This window comes from Arvicola amphibius, chromosome 7, assembly GCF_903992535.2.
Source record: "Arvicola amphibius chromosome 7, mArvAmp1.2, whole genome shotgun sequence".
Taxonomy (NCBI): Eukaryota; Metazoa; Chordata; class Mammalia; order Rodentia; family Cricetidae; genus Arvicola; species Arvicola amphibius.
The window spans coordinates 121,078,232-121,094,577 of NC_052053.1; the positions used below are offsets into that span (position 1 = coordinate 121,078,232).

At 40.2% G+C, this 16,346-nt stretch overlaps 1 protein-coding gene across 6 annotated transcripts in view; it reads right to left on the minus strand.

The window, feature by feature from the left end:
* The window catches only part of Npas3 (neuronal PAS domain protein 3), an 825,611-nt gene that overhangs the window by 556,784 nt on the left and 252,481 nt on the right, over nucleotides 1-16,346 (minus strand). For 5 of the 6 annotated variants that reach the window (XM_038337475.1, XM_038337476.1, XM_038337473.1 and 2 more), the window contains one exon: nucleotides 11,377-11,621. In XM_038337475.1, coding sequence (XP_038193403.1) covers nucleotides 11,377-11,621 — 245 coding nt within the window. Of the gene's footprint in view, nucleotides 1-11,214; nucleotides 11,266-11,376; nucleotides 11,622-16,346 lie in introns of all 6 variants that reach the window. The other variant, XM_038337471.1, reaches the window with a different exon arrangement.

The window sequence follows — 16,346 nt, forward strand, 5'->3', positions numbered from 1 at the left end:
TGCTTTGTTATGCTCCCTTCATGCCTCCTTTCAACGCGGAAAATGAGAGCAATTTTGCTTTTATGCTAAATTTCTTGCAAAAACCTGGATACTATTCATCTATTTTTACAGAAGAAAGCCAATATTTTAAAGTATTTATATAAAACCCAAACTGTGTACACAGTCTGTTTTCATCATCAGTGCTGATATTCAACACGGTCTTATTTTTCAAACTGTAAAATTATATACGAGCGATGTGCTTTAATTACCAAACATCACCAAATTTTTGTTTGGGGGTCTAGAACGCCTTGGGAAGCTATGATGAGGAACACACTGAACGCTGGGGTCTTCTACGTGTTTCCACAGTAACATTCGCACATGGAGCACTTGGCTGGTACCTGGAGACAGGCAGATCACAGTAGACATGAGGAAAAGACCATGGGAGCTATTTCCTACAGACTATGTTTGATTTCTTGAATATAATAAGTTGGTAAAGTTAAATCCTGCTATCCAATTCAATCCCGTTTCTTCATTTTGGCACGGTTTTAGAAACACGTGAAATTCTATCAGCAAAAGATCAGGCTAGCTTTGCCAGTCTGTCAGTGTGATGACGACAGCATTAGATTCTGGGGCTAGAGACGCAGCTCAGGGCGTAGTATTGGCTTAGCACATGCATGTCTGTGGGCTAGATTCCCAACACTGCAGAAATAATAATAATGATAAAAATAACTGTTGTTATTATTAACATATATTATAAACACAACTATAGCTATAAATAACTATTGTTATATTAATAACAATTGCTGTTATTATTGCAGTGCTGGGGACAGAACCCAAGACTTTTTCAGGCTAATCAGGAACTATAACACCCCAGCTCTAATCCTGGATTATTGATAAACAAATTTCAAATGTCTTATTCCTAATAACTGTTTTATGATAGCTACAGTCAAATGCGAATTTAAAGCACCAGTTAATTTTAAAAGAACACTAATAAATTATGTGAAGAAGCAAATCAAAACTCTTTGACCCAACCAACTGGTCGTTTGATAGAGAATTTAAGTAAAATAAAAACAAAGCAAAACAAAGACAAACCTGCAAATATTGGCTTTCATATGCAATGTTTTCATCCTATTTCTCTAATAATTTCTCTAATAATATCCAGAGAATACTATCTCAGTAAGTCCTTGTTTTAATCATTTGCTACATAAAGCTGTAAAAGCAGCTGAAATAAGCTAAGTCACCTCAAATGTAGAAAAATTTATACACCCATGGTTAATACCTCACAACACATGCTAATACCACACCTCTGGCTGGGGCACAACTTCTTTACTGGTTATCATAAGATGCAGGTATCTTAGCACATCAGCTCTGAATGTTGCCTTAGAAATACATCCCAGGTCATAACTTGTCATTATTACACATTTAAACATGAATCAACCTTGTATAATTGTCACCAGGATCCAAAAGAATGGATACTTTTTAAAAATAAATGAAAGTACCACTGTCCTCATCTACTCTGATGTCATATACAGAATTCTCAACCCATGGGCTAAACCACAGGCACACACATGAGCCCTATAAGTGCACATACAGTGTTAGTGTAGAGAGGGGAAGTCAATGAGTTATCACAAGGTAAAGCAGAAAGTTTCTGTCCTTCAGGAAAATGTACTGAGCAGGGTTCCAGAGACTTCAAATTCTGCTACCGTTTTCCTCTTTCCTTTGATTGCTGCTTCATTTATATGTACAAACACATACATGAATATATAATTGCTGAGTCCGGTTAGTATTACATATTTTTTTTTAGGTATGACCTCTTGGTATTGGATAATCTAGGGCCTCATCTCAGCAAAAGCCTAACCGTTCCTCTCTCAGAAGTTGTGAATACAGCAGATAACCGATTGGAAGATGCCATGCCACAATGGATTTATCTGTAACGCAACGTCTGTAGCTAAGACAGGGAGAAAATTGTGTATTGGGGGTGGGGAGTTAGGAGCCACAAGTCCTGGAAGCCTACTGTGAGACTGCATCTCCTAGAAACGACAACTTACATGTCACAACAATATGGCTGCCCAAATAAGACTAAAATAATGGCATCGATAGACATGCTACCACCTAGAGGGTGGAAACTTGATGGGGTCCCACCTGTACACAAAGAGCTACAGGCAGCTGATCACGAATCACTTCCTTTTGTCATTGAATTTCTATATACATTCTCTCTATTTCCTTTCTCTCTCTCTCTCTCTCTCTCTCTCTCTCTCTCTCTCTCTCTCTCTCTCTCTCTCTCTCTCTCTTTCTTCTTTGCTTTATCAAGACAACAAGGGGATAGAAGTATGGCTTTCAACCAAAGATTCTCTTTGCCTTCTTTTCTGGCTCAGCTTCTGGCATTGACTGACATAAAACAGACTCAGAGTGGATAGAAAAAAGCTGCAGCCAATCAGTATTCAAAGCCACATTAGTTTTCACAGGTAGAGGTCACCACGTGTTTATTAAGGCACACCTAAGACTTATGCACAGTATCCAGGAAGCAGATTCGGGAAATTAAAGCCATAGGACAATTTCAATCATCTAAAGCAGTCAGAGGTGACTCTTTGCTACGCTCATGAAATATTGTTATCCGCAGAGTGCTGGAACTATATATTATGCTTTGCAAGAGGTTATAGGGCTAACAAAAGCATATCAAAGACTTCCAGTCCCGAAGAACAGAGCACGCAAACGTGAAAGCCCTAAATAGGTGGATGCCAAACAGCATAATATAGTGCCACGGGGTGCCATGACTGACACATTACATTAGCAGGAACCAGGAGATTTTTTTTTTTCAGAGTAAGTTGGGTGTGGTAAAGAATACAAGTGTGTGCCTTAAAGAAGATAACAGCAAACACCAAGTATATAAAGTTCCAGAGTCCCAGCCTGCCAGTTTCAACATTGTCACAAGATCCTGTGCTTTGTTTTCTGGCTCTTATTTGTAATGATTACACATATTCAAGTCTCAGTGTTTATAACAGAAGTGGAAGATTTCAGTGAGAAAATATGTGTGTGCGTATGTGTGCATGTTTGTGTGCACGTGTGCATGTGCCTGTGCGCAGCATGTACAAAAGCATGCAATTGTGTCTGTGCATGTGTGATGGTCTATTTTTTGAGTTCAAAACCTAATAGAGTCACAACATGTTGAGGGGAATAAGGGAAAAATGAAAGACAGAATTATTAGCAGCGTACAGAGAGTGAAAGCATACTGGTGGTGATACTATTAATAGTCTGCATTGAGAAACCTGAGCCATCTCAGAAGAATCTAATTCTAGCTACTAATTGCTAAATCGTTTCTATAGAACTCGGGCTCAGGATTAGAAAGTAAGTAATCATCCAGGCCAGGATCACTGACCAAAAACAAAGAGGAGAAACCTGAGCTCTCCTCTAGAAGGTTTTACAGCACAGGTCCCATGGCTTGTTAAGTTTTGTGAAAAGCTGTCATGTCATTATTTACTGATTTCCTTTTCTTTCTCTAGGAAATGTGAACCCTCCACGGTGGAGCACGGAAAGGAATTATGAGACAAGACAGGCAGAAATCTGTCGACCAGACTTCAGTTACACGCCGTACTTGGGGGCATTTTAAACTCCTCCCTCTACATCTGAGAGTGAGCCTATAGGACAGCGACCTCTACTTCTCAGGCCTGCTCCACACCGCTCCACTTTTCCTTCGATTTCACACTAACCCCACCATCCCCAACTCCAGTCTGTCTACTCTTCCTTCTTCTTGCAGTTTTATGACCTGCTCCGGCCCAAGCATAGTGTTACACTGCTGTGACTTCAATCCGGAAACAGAAATCTTCACAGTTCAGTTCTTCCAGGTGAAAACTCCCATGCTGCCAATGAGCTCACGCCCCAACCCACAGGCGGGGAAAGGGGCAAATTATGGGCTGACAGCAAAGTAACAGAAGAATGTTAGTGTGCCTCACAGAAATAGCTGCTGACCCAGGAAGAAGACAATCTTGCACCATCGTAGGCCATCCGAACTGGGTTTCAAACACAGAACTGGAGCACACCAGTCCCCCCCCTCCCCCAGGTGGAGGGAGCACAGTATGTTGGTGCAAAGACTAGCAGAGCCTGGGAAACTAGGTGGCCCAAAAGACTCTTAGTGGTGGCTATCTTTCCCTGTGCCCTTTGCTCAACAGATGGGCTGAGAAGAATTCAGAAAAATCTAAAAAGGCACGTCCCTCTTCCTATTACAGGTGCTTCCATCTTGCCACATCCATGCGTGCTGTCCTGTCTTCATGGAGCCTGGGCATGAGAGGACATTATCTTCTGTAGGTCTTCAGGTCTTCTTTACTGACAGCTTCCAAGGTCATATCAAATTTGGTTAAATGAGTGTGTGCTACTGTTCTTTTGTTAGCTTGTCTTTTTTTATAGGGATGCCAGCCATGGCACTTGTCCTGGATGAGAGAAAGGTAGGCATGTGTGTGTGTGTGTGTGTGTGTGTGTGCATAAACACATGCCCGCATGTTGTATGTGTGTTTCAGAAAGAGGGCATTTGGTCTAACGGTGAAATACATAAAACACCCATGCATGGCTTGCAGCACTGGATATGGCTAAAAGAAAAATGAGATGATTCAGGTGGAGAGCGGGCAGATGAAGCTCACGCTCATTCTTGTGCTCTTATTTCTAGAAGAGCATCTCCAAATATCCAATTTTCCATTTGGCAAAAAAGAAAGCCAAGTCCAGAAGACAAAATAGGGGACAAGAACTAACCCAACAGGCTAGGGCAATCTGGTAATTCCTGTGGCTTTCTCATGGATCTGTGGCTTAGCCATGTTTCTTTGTGGCATCTTCCAAAAGAGGTGCAGTGAGCATCATGGCCACAGACTTACTTTACTCTGGCTCAAGTTCTGTGGGCACAAATGGCACCACACCGGTTCTGAACCATTGCACTATGAAGATGAGATCAGTTCTTCCCCATAAAGAAACTGGTGAGCACGCCCTGATAGTCACGCACGGTCAGTGACAACTCTTACAAATAAGCTTCCTCTCAGGGGTTGGGACTGAAGGGAACTCTGGATGCTCAGACACACCAGACACACCAGGTTATGGGGACAACTAGTCAAACTCTTTACAGAGAGATAGAGTAAAAAAAAGCAAACAAAAAACTTAGCAATACCACATAATATCTCTATGCTAGATTATGCTATAATTCCCCACATCACAGTCCACACATGTAGGCATATGAAAATGTCTCATGATAGTGTGAAATCCAAAAGAACTTCAGGGACACATCCCGCCATCATTAGGGCCCCATTTTTTTGAAAGCCTGCTCTTCCCACTATGAGAAGACGGGCCTGGACAAGCAGGACAATGCACACACTGTTTGTCCAATTGTGAAATCAAATCAAAGACTAGCACTTAAATGATGTCCTCTCAGAAACAGGAACTCCAGATACATATAAAAAATGACAGGGTCATCGTCTCACTAACAAGACTTCCTGGACGTATACCCGAGAATAACAATGACACAATATTGTATTTCCATAGGCTACTCAGATCCAGCACACAATGCTCAAACAAAGAGCAATAAGTACTAGCAGACAGGCCTCTGAACAGGTTTCCATTGGGGCTACAAGTGACTTCGGATTGAGGCAGATAGAACTAGGGACCAGAGTGAGTCCCCCAACCTCCCAAGTATAATGGGGCAAGGACAAGTTCCAAGTAAGTGCCAAGTTTCCAATTGTGAACCTATTTGTCTAGCTCTAAGGAAGCATCTACTCAAATGTAACAGGAATTCAACCTTGGTCCTGAAGTCCTCGGCCATGTGAAAGTAAGACAAGGGATGCCATAGACTGAATGTAGAGTAACAAAACTGTGTTCATCTTGCAAGGTTTCTGAGGAAGGGGAATGCGAACCTTGCCTCAAAGCATTGCACCTGCTAGAAGCAAAGACATCCAGCCTCCAGGAAAATGCCAGGGCAGGACCTGGAAAGGCTTCCCAAATGTTTACACCAAGATCTATCATTCAGATCATCTTAGAAGCCCTATTCCTCCCCAAACAAAATACACTTTATAAAATGTTCCCTGAGTTAAGGGAATCACCATCATAGCAGAAAGTTAATGTCTGTCAGGAGGTGAACCTGCACCCAACGCCTTACATGATGACCAGAAATGAGGGTGCTAAGCACCACTGTTCATGCGTGAGTGTGGCAAATGAATAAAGCAGACACACCATGCTTAAACAGAGGCCTGCCCCTTTCTCCTCCCAGAAACAGTCACAGCTTAATTTCCAACAGATGCCTGAAACAATGAATTGGAGTTTTTACATTATTTTTAATCTTACACATGTCTGTACAACACATGCATGTCTGGCTCACATGCAGGCCAAAAGAGGGTGTTGCCTCCTCCTCACCCCCTAGGACTGGAGTTACAGATGGTTGCAAGCTGCCATGTGGGTCCTGGGAACCAAACTGGGTCCTCTGCAAGAGCAAGCAAGGGCTCCTCACTGATGAAGCATCTCTTCAGCCTTTCAGTGAAGTTAAATTTTTATAAAGATAGAAAAACTCTTTCCCCCAGGGTCTCCCTTGGTTTTAATCAGCAGTTGTCTTGTGTGTTTTTCAATTGCTCCTCTGCAGACACCGAGGCTGTCGTATATTTTACATATTCAGCATCATTGGCTGCCATACACATAGGCAAATTACCATTTAAAATCTGTAATGTTTAAATTGAAATAGAACTTAGGTGTACAATGGCAAATAGTCCCACATTAATCGAGTTGCAGGAGACATACTCCAAAAATTGACTGAAGTCCATGATATTAGAAAGACAGAAAATTTATCTAGTTTTAGTAAATGTCAAATCAGCAGCTATTGCTTTTAAGATTAATAAAAGATGTAATGGTTTCTAGATAGCCTCTAAATAGAGATTACTATGAATGGGGAAGTGATTTACCAACAGTCACCACAATGAGATTTCTTTAAAGGTTACAATCATCAGTTATTTAGCTGAAACACTGCTGAGAATGCCTGGTCATTTCGTGAATAATGCATAATGTTCATTGTAGATTTGATCTGTACTCTAACAATACAGATATTTCTAAAATAATAGAAAAAAACGATCTGTTGCATCCCAATTGCTTAACATATCATTTCCACTAGGTAATTGACTCAGGACATATTCCACACTGTCACCTGAGTGTTCTCCCTGCAAGCGTACCTTGTAATAATCTGTATACAATGGGCATCACACAACAAACTCATCAACCTCTGTAGACTGCTAAGAAAAGATGTGATGAATGCAGGGCAGAGGGAAAGACCTTTCGGGAAGCAGCAAATTAAAATGATTAAAATTCGACAGAGTTGTGTGGGACAAATTTAAATTTTGGCTTTGAAATTTAATTATTAGCATGATCAACTCATCACATTAAAAACTGTTGCCTACCCAGTGTGAGTACTTTTCATATAAATTTCAAAATGCCTTTAGGTTTATTCAAGAGGCTGTTTGGAGAGGCTCAAAGTATAATGTCTGTCTGTTTTATTGTTGGATTATGAACTGCACTTCACAGGATGCTGCGGGCTATTTATATAAGCTTGTTTATCCATATGAACTTCTTCAAGGGCACAACATAGAAGACCTTAATAAATTAAAATGAATTTCTTTTGATGTTGTTGTTTCATGACTGTTTGATCAGAGTGAGTAGCAGGTTTGCATTAAATAGTTAGAATAAAGCAGTAAGCTGTGCACATAGTCTATGGCAGAGCCAGCTTGTAGAGAGTGCTCCTGCATCCTAGGAACACTTGCGAGCCCGAGTATAGAGTATAGGGTAGACTCACTGAGCTTCTAGCTTCAGTCCCAGCCTATTGCCGGTTTACTAGCAATGAACACATATCTGCTGTGGGATGATGCTCTTGTACACTGTAAAGATTTGTCACCTGTATTGGTTTAATAAAATACTGATTGGCCAGTATCCAGGCAGGAAGTATAGATGGAGTGACCACACTAAGAGAATTCTGGGAAGAGGAAAGGCAGAGACGCGGAGGAAATGCCTTACTGAGAAAAGGCCCCAAGCCATGTGGCTAAACATAGATAAGAACTGTGGGTCAATTTAAGTTGTAAGAGCTAGTTAGTAATACGCCTGAGCAATGGCCCAAACAGTTTACAATTAATATAAGTCTCTGTGGGTTTATTTGGGACTGAACAGCTGTGGGACCAGGTGGGACAGAAACTTCCATCTACATGTATCAATTTTTCATGCTCTTACATCATCATTAACTAAGAATATCTGTTATCTCTTAACCATAACAGTGAAAGAAATCCATTAGTAGTGATAGTCTAAACTGGAAAAAATCCTCCCTGGAATGTTTACTATGGATGACACAAACGAATATCGTTCCCAGCAATGATGTGGAAAGTAAGAACACAGGGTTTGCTCTTAGATCTGCTAACCAACCATTCGCTGTAAACTCCTCTCTCATCCAAGTAAAATATGTCAACATGTCTATATGATCCAAAGGTTTGCATCTGGAAAAGACCACCATTCCAAACATAAGTTGTCTCCTCACACCAGAACTTAGTGGGCAGACAATCCAGCCCTCATTCTCTTACTGTATTGGCAGCCATCTCTACCGAGTGAGCTTTTTTTCAATTTAAACTCTTTAAAAATGGAAGCAAATTATAATCAGGCTAAACAAATAAATATAAGTTCAGTCCATCAACTTATATCAAATTAAATAATGCGTTTTCACACTGTATGCTTTCTGACTCACTGAACTTATCAGTTCCTTTTACTTTGTTCTAAGGAAGCATGAAGCTAGCCACGCCTGAACTGGAGCAAACCGTGTATTTGACATAAATGTCCTAGAATTCTATGTACATCTTTTTGAAATTTCAGAGCTATTTTGGTGTGTCACCAAGCTGATATCTACATCTGCCAAGGCAGAAGAGCCAACAGAAACGTCCTTTCATCCTTTTGCCGTGCTGACATCCTATCCATGAGAGGTGCCTTGGGTGTGCGCTCTTCAGACTTTGAACGGCATGGACTCAGGCACTGGTCTACAAACTGTGACTGGTGAGCCCCACTGAGTGGAGGCTGCTGTGTGGCTTGTAAATACAGTTTGACTGGAACAAGCTGCATCTATGCCTTTACATATTGTCTGTGTCCTGATCTCACGGACTTAGTGGATTTCAATACCAAAAATATTTACTCTAAGATTCCTTATCTTTCTGAAAAAGTGTGTCAACCCTGTTCTAGAGGGAAACAACATGAAGGAATCTGAATTCTAAACTTCCTCTCACAACCAGAGCACAATTCTTTTTAATTTTTTCTTTTATCTTGATCACATTTTTCCTTCCCCAAACCCCTGCCAGATTCTCACCACCTTCCTGCCCATCCAACTTCAAAAGAAAAAAAAAAGCAAAACAAACAACAACAAAATAATAAGAAAAAATGACACAAATAAACCATGGAGATTACTTTGTATTAGAAATTATTCCTGGACATGGGGTTGACACACCCAGAATGACTTCCAAGAGCACAATTTTTAAGTCCAGGTGGAGTCTTTCTCCTTATCCATACTGTTGGCAGCTAGCAATGTCACAGATTTCAGACTCTGGGATGCTTGCATATATATGAACTATCTTAAAGAAAGGAGACATGTCTATATACAGAATTCATTTGCTTTTCTTATATTCCCACGCATACCACACTGAGATGAGTTTATATACTATTTTTAGTAATTTTATACAGGTACACAGCAAAGCTTTCTCATGGGGGCGTCATGTTGGTACTCTGACTACTAGAGAGCTTCTACGTTTATAGCTTATGATTATGGATTTTCAAACTCAGTGGTCCACACATATATGATCGCAACTCAGCATGCAATGACAGTCACAGCTTCTGATCCTTTGGTTTGATCAGAATCTGCCTGCCAATACACTTTTCAAAACTTCCCAAACATAGCTAAGGCTACAAGGACTTTTCCAGAGGTAGGTGGCAGTCCAAAATCACCTGATTATTTTTGGATGGACTAGGAAGCAGATGCCTTTACTCCCAGCACTTGGTAGGCAGAGGAAAGCAGAGCTCCATGAGTCTGAAGCTAGCCTGGTCTACACAGTGAGTTAAAGGCAAGCCAGAGCTACATAGTGAGACTGCCTCCTCCTGACCTCCTTCCCCCCACTCCCAAGAAAATGGAGCTAGAGAGGACTTGCCTGTTAAGGACCTGGGGCTTGGCTCCCAGCACATTGGGCAACTTACAATCCCCTGTACCTCCAGCTCCAGGGAAATCCAATGCCTCCAGCCTCTAAGGACACCACACTCACATGCACACAGTCCCACACAGACACTATACATACACGTAATTAAAATAATAAAAATAAATCTCAAAGAAAAGAACTTAATTTGCCATTTTCCCCCAGAAGAGATTATTTGTACCTCCCTAAATAGACCATTTCTAACCATGCTTGCAAAGGTTCTATATACAAGGTTAGGATATGAGGACATGGGACTCTCAAGATTTTAGGCCATCCATTATGAATGGCATGCCCATAAGAAAAGAAAATCAGCCAGGTAGTGGTGGCCCACGCCTTTAATCCCAGCACTCTAGAAGCTGAGGCAGGTGGATCTCTGTGAGTTTGACGCCAGCCTGGTCAAGTTCCAGGACAGGCTCCAAAGCTACAGAGAACCCCTGTCTAAAAAAAAAAAAAAAAAGAAAAAAAAAAGAAAGAAAGAAAAAAAAATCAATGGTCAATACCAAATATACATCAATTAATTCATACATATTTGAATGCTAAAAATGCCATCAAGTTTTAGGGGTTTCAGGAACAAACAAGAAAATCCTGAAATGTAAGCATTGGAAAGACAGAACTACCATTTAAAAGTAACTACTTTAAGAGTAACTATGTCAAGAATTTGAAGAACAAATATATGTTGATATTCATAACTTTCAATGTGTCCATAGAGAAACATGAAAATTTAATATATGGATTGATTTTGAGGGTCAATTAAATCATTAATTCAAGAACACCTGCTCTGGTGAGGCCTTACTGTGTTCCTATCTTTGATGGCTTAAAACAAAGCACATTAGCTCTACCTACTAACCAACCTCTCTACATGTCAATGGCAAGAAGGTACATATATCTGAATAACATAAATTAGAACACATTTGTAAGTTATTTCATCCTAACTCCTATGCAATCTTATATCATGTCAAAGAATGCTTAGGCGCACAGACTTTGAAAATCAAATAGAAATAGAAGAGATTTATTTCACCTTCGCATGGTGTCTTTCTTATGCAGAGTTCAGATTTCCACATTTGCATCCCTTTAAAGGATTTGATATGCAGGAAAAGAAGAAAGGATGCTGGTGAACATTTCATTTCAGAGACAGCGACAGACCACCATAATGCACACAACACAGTGGCCAACAACCTACCTTTCACTGAGGTGTTTGGGGGCGGGCCTTCCATCCTCAAGTTCCAGGGAGGGTCCCCTTGGTTGGCAAAGTCCCTCATTTTGAGATAGCTGATTGTGAGTCGGATGATGGATGCCTTGTCAAGCTGGCTGGTGATGGCTGCTGGGAGAGGCAACAACTTGGCCAATTCATAGAACTCGAAATTTTCTTTCCCCCGGCGGGAGCGAGCAGCGTCTCTGGATTTCTCCTTTCTCAGTGCTTGTAAACTGAAAGCAAAGAGGAGGGAAGGGCGTATTTAGAATATGGGACTATGTTCTTTATAGTCTATCACCTTGCCACCCAAAATACACCAAAAACAAATTCAGAACTTAAGAGCAACAGCTAGATGAGTTTCAAGTAATGTCGATGGTCCCCTCTTGTCGCAAACCCAGGTATGACTAATAAAATTGTGCCTTGCTTGTTACAGCATTTCCCTCCTCCAGCTGCCCAGGCACTGGGATACACAGCCTGTTTATAAGACACAGGGCTTACAAGCAATGCATGAGGTTATAACCATAACCAATTTAAGACTATGCCCGTGTGGCACATGCTCCTAGACCAGTTCTCAAGCGGAAGATGTGTTTCATTCAACTTCTGCTGCCAGGGGCTTCTTTAACCACTACGGCAAAGACTTTGTAATTCTTTTTTCAACCATCATCTTGTAGAGCAAAGGTAAACAGGGACATAAGTCACTCTGGCAGGATCAACAAAGATGCTGCTCCAGAGTTCCTGGTCCTCTTCAAGGATCTTCATGCTTCCAGTCCCATAAAGAAGACAACACATTGAATATGATGCCCACTTGGTAAGAGGATACTATCATTTTGTATAAACTGGCCTGCATTAGCATAGGGACAGATTCTGGGATGCCAGAGAATACACTGCCCCCCCGCCCCGCCCTGCAAAGCCAAACTTCATCATAACTTGGGTTTTCTGCTGAAAGATAAGCTCTTTCTGGGTTATTAAAATTTATAGACATTATAGACACATTGCTGCATAGAAGAGGCAACAGGTTGGATCCAGAATTTTCCTTTAACTATTCATGTGCATTTCTGTTTGAAGTGTGCTCACGTTGCTGAGGGCAGGATTTGGCACAGCTGACGCTGTGTGTGAGCATCTCCTCCAAGGCACTCTCACGGCTTTGCTTCTGATGAGCAATGCACGCAAGCTCAGACCCCAGTGGTGACTAACTGGGTTTATTTACAGCACTGAGGAACTCATAAAATAATTGGTGAGTATCTGCATTACTGAATGGGGACATTTTAAATGTTTAAATCCACACTGTGGATTCCCATTAAATAAAAAGAGCAATAAGGAAGGAAGTTCAGAGAAATATTCAGAATGGCTTCAGCAGTATGGTTCCCCTCTCCATGAATATGAACTGGAGAATAACAGGCCAGATCACATTATAGCAGCCATGAATTGCTTACAGTGGAAAAACTCATCCTCTCCATACATCCAAAAGACCTTACAGAATATTTACATAATTTAAGAAACGTCAGGCTACTTTCTAGGTTAATATTCTGGCTAGCGTATATGCTTATAATAGATAACATATATAATAATGAATATATTACAAAAATAACACTATCATTTTAAGTCATTTAAGTAACAAAACTTTGCTCTGCAATATGATTTGGGTGTTAACTTTATACAGAAACACATGATGCCACATACTTCCCAACATCTTGACCATCCATCAGAATCTATCAATGTTTAACTATTGGCTTATTGAAAGCTATGTCAGGTATTAGTGTAAGTATAACTAGGATCCAGGCTTAGATCTTAGACCAGAGGATCTCATGGTGCAACTAATTCATCTGACATTGGCTTAATGGGCTGTGCTGCCAATACCATGGATTTCACCCTGTTTTTTTTTTTTTCAACTTGTGTGAGCAGGGGCCAGGGCAGTGGCTGGAGTTTAGTGCGTTGCTGTCTTCATGTGCTTTAACTCAACACTGCTCCAGTTGGTGGGTTAAGCCGACATTTTCTTGGTGTAGTAAGAGCCCAAGAAGAGCACAGAGTGGGGGATTTCAGGCCCTCTAAAGTTGAGGAAGGGACTTCCAGTGAGTGAAGAGAACAGACGAGAACCAGTGGACCTGGAAGCCAACAGCCCTAGCTACGAGATAACACATGAGTTCTGCTGGCCACTGTGAATGCCATACTTCCAGTATGACTGTTTATAAATTTTTTAAAAAGTATCACAATTTTCATAAGAAAATTTCAAAAATTTAATATATTAACTAATAAAAGATTTTTTTGTTTAACTCTGCATGCCAATAATGCCTGTTATGGTCAAGTTTGGGATCAGTGACTCATTTTACAATTGGGCCATAATTGGGGAGGCCAATTTTGAAGGTAGTTTTACATGGATGTTATGTGTAATTTTCCTTGTCACCTAAATGATCATAAATGAATTCATTCATTATCTAATTAATATTCCTAATATTTACACTAGAAATTTTTCCATGTAACTAAAGCAAACTGGATGATTAAGCAATTATTCTGAAATTGATATTAATGAATAGGCTTGTCAATAAACCAAGGGAAAAAATTAATCCTCATGAGGACTGGGGATGCTAGGAGAAGAGAAAATGAATAGGGAAGGGGTGATGGATGGGCAAGGTTAGAGCTGGCTGGAAACAAAGATCGCAGTGGTGGGCTGCACACATGCAGCGTGGTGAGCACACATGGTGACAGAATACTGTGCAATAAAAAACTAGAAGAGAGGATTGTGAAAGTTTCCACCACAAAGAAATGATGAAGTTTTAAAGAGATAAGTGTTCAACCTGATTTAAATGTTATACAATGCCTACATGTGTTGAATATTATACAGGCTACCTATAAATACATATAGCTTTAATATTTTGTCTATGCTAAAATAAAAATAAGCAAAACATGAAGACATGGTTTAATTAAAACACTAAAAAAATATCATAAGGAGGATCAAACTGTAAGACTTCAGAGATCAACTAATAGCCTCCAAAGGGTTGATAGGGGAGCAACCATTTCCTGCCCCAGGGAAGAGTACATTGCTACTAAAATATACAAACTCTTCTCTCTCTCTCTCTCTCTCTCTCTCTCTCTCTCTCTCTCTCCCTCTCTCTCTCTTTCTCGCTCTGTCTCTCTCCCTCCCCCTCCCTCTTCCTCTCTCCCTCCCTCCCCCCTCTCTCTCTCACACACACACATGCACACAGAAGCACACACCCTACCTCCCTGTTCTCTCTGCCACTTTCTCACCTCTACTTCCTCAACTCTAACACACAATATACCCCCCTACTGAAGTCATGTTCTTGGCCATTATCTTAATAAAGGGTTTCCATGACTCCCACATCACATCATTATGCAGGCACCATAGTTCAGAAGACTTTCAGAATGACAGCACTGTGTCTATAATAAGTAGTAATTGGTTTTGAGGGCAACAGCAATAAAATACAGTCAAAGGATTATAAAGGCTGTTGAGACTCTGGTATAATTGATGAAACTAAAGATCTTAAGACAATAACACAGCTTGTGGATTAATCTTTTGCTTGGTTTTATGAAGTAGAGCCTAGCTATAATCAGTTCTCAAATTGAATTAAGGACCATGTTAAAAACCTAAAATAAACTTTGCTTCTGTATACTTTGTTCTAGACAAAACATTTTGGCTGCATTTCTCAAACACAAAAGCAGCATAGATTTTGTTCGCGTGCGTGCGTGGTGTGTGTGTGTGTGTGTGTGTGTCTTTCTGGATATAAACTTTCCAATGCTCTGCCATGCTCAATTTGATTTTGGGTAGAAGAAACAGAGTACCCATTCATCCTTAGCAAAGACTGTGACAATATCAATGCTCTTTGTTGACTGCTCCATCATCTGCAGCAAAGATTACCATCACCAACAAATAAGTCCCAAACACCTTAGCACACATGCACATATATCTTTCCACAAAACATCACATGCAAAGTTGTGTTCATATGTCAGTTCTTCAAGAGATATGCAGTTTTCAGATTTTCAAATGGCTGCAATTACCCCAACCAAAAGGGGAATAATAAGGCTAAAACCTATAGTTCCTTGTTGGAACATAGGACACTCAGATGAATATTTGATATAATCTTTGTTCAATTACTTATTAACTATGCAAAGTTCTAATGCCTTGAGTTTTCTCCTCTGTGAAATGGGATTGACACTTCTATGTGCCTCATCAAGTGTCTGTTAGAAATGAAGTAAAATTTTTAACGAAATTAAATCTAATCTCACTTCACATAGATAGTTTGATTCTTTGAACATCTATAGTGCTCATTTCTAATGTAGACACTCTTCACTAATTCAGGTAAAACAATACCCTTTTATTTCTGATACTGAGTTTTCTTTTCTGTATAGTAGTTATTATTCTTAGGGCCTATCCATCATATGCCACAGGTATACTTAATGAAGTATTCAAATAAATATGTACACATGTATAATTAATAATGTAAGCGTGGATGTTTGTAAAAAGTTTCTGAATAGAATAATGAGCAGCCATTTTCGATAGACAAAAACATGGTATTCAGCTGCAGGATTAGTAATTTTGTTCATTTATTTTAAAAAATGAACATGCAGACAACTATGAAGAGAATAGATTACCCAGGAAGATCAAAAATATGTATGGAAAAATCTTAAATTGTGATAGTAATTTTAAATCACAAAATACACATAGGTTCTCTTCAAAGGAAGATTGTCTTTCACAACATCCCCCAAAGCTCAACATCTGAATGTTTTCTCTGAGTCAAATCCAGGACCATGGAGAGCTCATACCACTAGGAAGTGTGGTGATTTGACAGATGTTGCTCCTCAGCATACTCACTGAGGGTCATGCCAAACTGTAAGACTGGATTAAATGCAAAGTTGATCATGACCCATGGAACTGGCTTTGAGTATCAACCATTTATCGGCTTACTTGTCCACTGCAGGGGAAGATAAAACTTTGAATTGATTAT